This window comes from Bison bison, unplaced genomic scaffold (assembly GCF_000754665.1).
Source record: "Bison bison bison isolate TAMUID 2011002044 unplaced genomic scaffold, Bison_UMD1.0 scf7180017864352, whole genome shotgun sequence".
NCBI classification, from domain to species: Eukaryota; Metazoa; Chordata; class Mammalia; order Artiodactyla; family Bovidae; genus Bison; species Bison bison.
In genome coordinates this window covers 3,014,820-3,021,779 of record NW_011494924.1, presented here as the reverse complement: position 1 = coordinate 3,021,779, position 6,960 = coordinate 3,014,820, and the positions used below count along the sequence as shown (strand labels likewise).

Below are 6,960 nucleotides of genomic sequence, written 5' to 3'. Positions count from 1 at the left end.
ATCTCAGATGCCAACTGGTGCTCTGACTCTCCCCCCTTTAAAGCAGCAAATGCAGTCTGGCCACCGAGGTTCACACATGCATAAAAGAGATGAGAGCCCCGCTGCTCTGGTTGCAAGGAAGAGCCTCACACCCACCCGCTTAATGCAGAGCCTCACATAGCTTCCTGAGCTTTTGTAATCTGGTTTGCATACACGTTTGGTCCAGTTCTTACGTTTTCCAATTAGAAGGTTGATCCTCAGCAAGACAGCGTGTCAATTCTGTTCATGTTCACCAGAAATAAATCTTAATCTTCCTTCTTTCTTTTTTCGTTTTGAGACAGTGCTCTTTCACTATTGCACACTGATTTACTTAAAAAATATTTGCAGATATTAAAGCAAACTTGGTTTCACACTGAATCTTTTCATCTTGAAAGAATTAAACCATCATGTATGGTGGAGACTCCTTGAATTTCTAAAAAAGTGAAGCACCACCCATGTGTACATCCATGACGTAGCTCAGGCTTTTATAGATACTTGTGCCCATATGATCAACACTCTGAAATAAGTCCATCCTGTTTCACTGATTAAACAACTAAGATTCTGATACGATCTGGATCCTCAGAAGAGAGCAAACTGTGCTGTGCAATCCCTTCAGTTCAGGGAAATTTATTCAGACTTTCTGAAAGAGCAGTAGGGTGGCTTTGGATCATTTGCCACCTCTAGAAAATATTTCTTCCCATTTCAGAGGCCTCTCACTTTTCCTTTGTGTATTATGATTATTTAGAGTTTGTCCACATATTTGCTGTCGAAGGGCAAATATGTTTTCTTCAAGAGTCACTTTCTTTCTTCTGATGACCCCACCCATCTCTCTTCCTGACTCCCACTGAAAGAGTTCACAGTGATGCTGACATCTGGGCCCTAAGTGATTGTCCCTAAGCTGGCCAGAGCCAAATGGCTCCTCCAGAGGTCAGTTTGGTCAACCAGCTCCAAAAAAATGGAGGTTCTGGATGCAGAGCGACGATCAGAAAATTTGTTTAGGCCAGGAACTCATTTGTTTGTTTATTCATTCATTCATTGGACAAACACTAAGAGCTATTTATACCCTGGAGCATGAGGCAGTACAAGCTGATTGTGAAGAGGCCTGTTGTTCACAGTGACTGTGCTCAGAGCACCACACAAGTACCCAAAGACCACCAACTCCTGGTCCCCAGAAGACCAGCCTAGAAGTTTGAAGGCAGAGCAAGCATTAGAGCTGGACTTTGAGGAATGGCCTTCGTTCTGGGGGTGGAGGTGGAAGGCAGCCACCCCTGCAGAGGGAATGGCAGCAAAGAAGTGGAAGATGTTGGGATGAGGGGAGGGACAAGCTAGGGCGTGGAGGGCGGATCCTGAAGGCAGTGAGAACAAAGTGAAGGATTCCTGACGTGGTGGTGGGGTGGGGTAACGAGGGCCAGACCTAGGGTGCCGGCAAGGAGAATGGGCAGGCTCGACATGAGGACGTGTCAAAGGAAGAACAAGAGCCCAGGAAGCATTGGACGTGGGACTAAGGAAGCGGCCAAGGTGGCTCTCACATTTTGAAATGACAGTGATGCCCTTGACTGAAATAAGGGACAAAACACAACCACTTGTTTTTGGTAAGAAGGTTCTGAGTTTTGTTTTGAATGGGGTGACTTTAAGACTGAAGTTCATGTTTCTTGTGTACCACATACTTGGAACGCAGAAGAAAGCGATGGTCAAAATACAAGCAATTCCCCCCTCCCCACACAAAAATACAAGCAAAGGAGTCAATCAGGGAAATGTCAGATTATAAAGGACCCAAGTACATTTTGAAATTAGGTGTGTTGGGAGCACTGGTCTTGTCTTCCTTGGATCCCTGTCTCCTTTCCTTTTTAAAAGTAACTGAAGAGTATGAGGATAACAAGGCTTTGGGACTTCCATGGTCATCAGTGGTTAGGATGCTGAGCTTCCACTGCCAAGGCCCGGGTTTGATCCGTGGTCAGGGAACTAAGATTCCACCAGCCACCTAGTATGGCCAAAAAACAAAACAAAACCACAAAACTCCAAACAAACAAAAAGGGGTGAACGGACTTTGAAATATCGGAAACCACATCAGCGCTCTCCCCTCCACAACTTGGTGATTGACATTCTTGGGACTAGTGTTCTAAGTCTCAGGCTTGCAAGTCCTTAGACTCATCTGGAGTGAGCTTCATCAGTTTGTCCACACAGAGCAGGATGAGGGTGAGAAACAAGAGACTCCAGCCAACAGCCGCCGCGATCCAGCCGTATTCATCTACTCCCGTGTGGCAACACCGGGCCGCTTGTGGGCAGAAGTCGACGTCTGGCGGGGAAGAGAGGGCGAGAAGGACAGTGTCACCCCAGCCTCCCTTACCCCAAGGCTATTCTCTGATATTCATACCATCAAGACCAGTAATAACAGGATAGCACCATTTACTAAGGCACGCCCTGCACTGTGCTAAGAGCTCTACACACGTTCCCTTATTTATTCCTCACCAAGTGGATAGGCAGTTATTCCTCCTGTTTGACATGCAGGAACTGAAGCTGTCACCTGCCCAGGGTCACGAGATGGCAGAACTAGAACGCAAACCCATGTTTGTAGGAGTCCAAAGCCACATTTGTAGCCTCTACATATTGCTGCCTGTTACTCTCCCTTGTTAGTATCCAGAAGTAAGCACATGTGGTCATTCAGTGGGGGCAGAATCAAGGAGCCAAACTTAGAATAAAGCAAACTTCCTATAAATTAGACATGCACCACAGTGGTTGTTTATGAAGCACTAGGCTCCTTAGTACTGCAAGTCTTCAAGTGGAAGATGAACAGAAAAATGCAACAGGTACGAGAATGAAGCTCCCGCATTGGGCAGGAATTGGACTGGCTCATGTTTAGGATGTTTCCACTCCCAAACTTCTATAAGCATTCGAAGTCAGGGGGTCTTTGACTGCTGTCCTGAGGATGAGCCATTAAAGCCAAACTGCACCAGAGTGTGAGCTTACATGGGGATCATGGCCAAGAGAGCTTTGTAGACGTGCCCTGCAGACGGTTCTGGGGCTGTGAACAAACCACAGTGGGGCGCGAGAGGGCCAGGCAGGCGCTCAGCCACTCAGTGCCAATGAACAGAAAGTGAGGAGGCTTCAGTGTCCCTCCCTGTTCCGAGATGAGCCCTGAGCTAGGGCAATTGCCAGGAGAAGCTTACTGGGGCACTGCTCCAGGGTCTCAAGATTCTCTGGATGGTGGACGGTCGAGGTTGAGTTGCTGCCTCTGCTTGCTTCTGGAAGAAAAGACAAATGATAGTCTCAGGCAGTAGGAAAAGCCATTCTCAGGCATGGAGTTAGCAGTTTTTGTTGTGAATCAGTAGTGAGTATTATGACAGTATTATAGAAGTTCCAGTAGAGGTATGTTGAGATTTCATACAGCAAAGTTCTGTTATAGCCTGAACTATGGCCCCAGATTTGGTAGTGCTTTGTTATGGAAATAGGGCTTTAAAGAGGAAATTAAGGTTAAATGGTTAAATTAGTCCAGTGTGACTGGTGTCCTTGTGAGAAGAGGAGGAGGCACCGGGGATGGAAACTCAGAGGGAAAAGATGATATGAGGACCCAGTGCAGAGTGGGGCAAACTGCAAGCTGAGGAGAGAGGTCTCAGGATTAAACACAGCTGGTGACACCCAGAGCCTCCAGATCTGTGGGAAAAGAGGCTTCTGTGGTTTCAGCCACCCAGGCTGTGGTATTTTGTTGGGCAGCAAACTCACACACTCCCCTTTTCCAACCACTTCCTATTCCCATTGAGATGCTTTATCTTTATATCTCATCACCCTTCTGTCACCAAGGGCCTCTGTTTAAGCTGCTTTCTATGCAGATAAGTACATCTAAGAAGTGTTTTGTTTTGTTTTGTTTTCCTAGCATATACCAACACAGACACTTAAAAATCTCCCATGTCGTTTCATAACGAGCTTCAGTTTCCTTCAAAAACTTGAACTAAAAAACATCGAAGTCTGACCTTGATTCTTTATTTCTGATGATTATGATGTTAGTATTCAGAAAAAGGGTGTGAAAAACTAAACACTCTACAAGCAAGTTGAGAGGTTTCCAGCGTATACAGCACTTAGAATTATATAGTCCTTGATTAATAAACAAGGCACACAATGATAAAAAGGCACTCTAGCAGAAAATATCAGAGTTTGGGGAGTGAGGAGGGATTACAGAGATGAACATAAGGATCCCCAAGGGAGAGAAATCATGGGCTGTGTTCCCTCTCATCACTGAGAATAAGAAGGTAGGCAGTCTGGGTCCACTGTGTCCAATATAGTGGCCACAAACCAGAGTGGCTGTTTAAGTTTATTAAAATGAAATTAAATGAAAACTTCAGCTACTTGGTCATACTAGCCACTTGCAAAGTGCTCAGTCATGTGGCTGGTGGCTACCATGTTAGAAAGATAGCACAGACATGGAACCTTTCCACAATCAAAAAAGTTCTGTTAGAAACAAACTCACAGACTTAGAGAACAAACTCATGGTTTCTAGGGGGCAAGGATGTGGGGGAAGGGATAGTTAGGGAGTTTGGGATCTACACCTACACACTGCTATATTTAAAATGGACAACCAACAAGGACCTTCTGTGTAGCACAGGGAACTCTGCTCAATGTCCTGTGGCAGCCTGGATGGAAGGGGAGTTTGGGGGAGAATGGATACATGTATACATATGGCCTAGTTCCTATGCTGTGCCCCTGAAACTATTACAGCATTATTAATCAGCTATACTCCAATATAAAATAAAAAGTTTAAAAAAAGTTCTGTTAGACAATGCTGACCTAGGTAGAGCTAGAGCAAGAGCAAGAGAGCCTTTGAAAGAATCTTTCTGGAAATTGTATGGCTGCTCAATCTGCTTCTTTGCAAATGACAGAAAAAAAGTTTGGAAACTGTCCAGGCCCCACTGACTCTAGGTTAGCATGTCCTTCAAAGGTGCTTGCTGTCACATAGCAGAGCAACTTGGGAGGAAACTTCTTGATTAGCTAAAGCCATGAAACTTCTGCTCAGGCTAATTTTACACCATCCCCTCCCTAGCCATTCCAGTGTCCTGCTGAAATATAGTAACTACCTTGATGCAATCTGATTGCTACTGTAAATTATTTACAGCTAAATGCCTCAGAGCTTGGTTTTTATTTGCTTTGGAAAAATTGATTCCTCCATGTTTTAATTTCCCTTGTTACCTGAATCACTTCCTTGACCCTGACTTTCATCTCCCCTCTACCCTAGTAGGGAAGTGGTCCTGGTCTAGAACTGGTGTGTGGAAAAAAATCAAGTTAATGAAACACTAGTAGTAGGTTATGCTATGCTAAGTCACTTCAGTCGTGTCCGACTCTGTGTGACCCCATAGACGGCAGCCCACCAGGCTCCCCCGTCCCTGGGATTCTCCAGGCAAGAACACTGGAGTGGGTTGCCATTTCCTTCTCCAATGCAGGAAAGTGAAAAGTGAAAGTGAAGTCGCTCAGTCGTGTCCGACTCTTAGCAACCCCATTGATTGCAGCCTAACAGGCTCCTCCGTCCATGGGATTTTCCAAGCAAGAGTACTGTTAACCCATATGAAATCACCATTTCTATAGGTCCAGAATTATTCAATATCAGACATTTTATATGGTTCAAATCGAATAACCTAGTGTAAATTCTGAAGAACTGAAACATCACCCACCTCCCTCATAAGCAAAGCCAGCCAGGGACTGGTCCTATTTGGAGTCACTTCCAAAGTAAAGGCTACTGGAAGGATCCAACCGTTCAGTGCAGTGAAATGGGTCAAGTGTTTGAGGCCTTCTCATAAGCAAGGCACCTCCAGGGTAAACAGAAAACACTCTTACTTGGAGAGGGGCGATATTGGAAGAAGTAAAAGGAGCATGCTAACCTTTGCTGAGTGTTTGAAATGAAGTGAAAGTGTTAGTCATTCAGTCGCGTCTGACTCTTTGTGACCCCGTGGACTGTAGCCCACCAGGCTCCTCTGTCTGTGGAATTCTTCAGGCAAGAATACTGGAGTGGGTTGGCATTCCCTCCTCCAGGGGACCTTCCCGAACCAGGAATCGAACCTGGGTCTCCTGCATTGCAGGCAGATTCTTTACTGAGAGAGCCACCAGGGAAGCCCCATTGGGGTGTTTACCACGTGCTATTTCATTCAAAGTTCTTTATGTGCAGTTACCCTATTTCATCTTTACAACAACCCTATATGTAAGCACTATGATTATCTCCACATTAGATATGAGGAAACTGAAGCTCAGGGAGGGTAAAGAATTTGCTTGAGATCACACTACTAGTCAGTTGTGGAAGCCGAAGTTGAGTTGAGGCTCAGAGGCTTGAGAGCCCACCCTCTGAAACTCCCGAGGAGAGACTGAGGAGAGAGATGGATACTGCCTGGCGTGGGGGACTGTGAGGGTTGGCTTTGAGAGAGGGAGAATCTGCCAGGGAGCAGGGCAGACTGTTCTGAGGAGCCAGGTCAAAGCCAAAGGCAAAAGTCCAGGAGCATGAGAATGGGAGCGAGGTCCCTGATGTGCAGAGCCCAGCCTGGGAGGGCGCTTCCTAACACCCACCTCGGCCTCCCTGAGAAAGTGGGGTGATAATCCAACATCTCCTGAGCCGGGTGAGATGGAGGAAGATTTAACAGCATACGGCGGCTTGTGTTGAGGTTTAGTGAAAGTTGCAAAGGATGCCCAGGGTCAAGGGACGGACGGATGTCCTTAGGTGAGAGGAGGGTATGCAAAGGAAGGATGATAGCCACAAAATAAGGAATTGCAACACAATTACCCTGAGCAGCCGCCGCTGAGAAACAGCAGTCCAAAGATGCCGTTTTAGGTGCATCTCCCGTCTCTGACGGGAGGGACTCGTGGTGGCTCCCATCTTGGCTGACTCTGGTCTTAGGTAAACCCCCATTCCACCCTACACTCTCCAGCCTAATCCTTCAGATGAGAAAGCCCTATTTCCTCTTTCCTTTG

At 46.2% G+C, this 6,960-nt stretch overlaps 1 protein-coding gene across 2 annotated transcripts in view; it reads right to left on the bottom strand.

Annotated features, from left to right (window-relative positions):
• Window positions 1-868: 868 nt before the first annotated feature.
• TMEM213 (transmembrane protein 213) overlaps window positions 869-6,960 on the bottom strand; it is a 6,444-nt gene continuing 352 nt past the window's right edge. Inside the window, exons 2-3 of one of the 2 annotated variants that reach the window (XM_010854928.1) lie at window positions 3,186-3,257; window positions 869-2,314 (exon numbers count right to left, since the gene is read on the bottom strand). In XM_010854928.1, coding sequence (XP_010853230.1) covers window positions 2,145-2,314; window positions 3,186-3,257 — 242 coding nt within the window. In that variant the 3' untranslated portion in view covers window positions 869-2,144. Of the gene's footprint in view, window positions 2,315-3,185; window positions 3,261-6,960 lie in introns of both variants that reach the window. The other variant, XM_010854927.1, reaches the window with a different exon arrangement.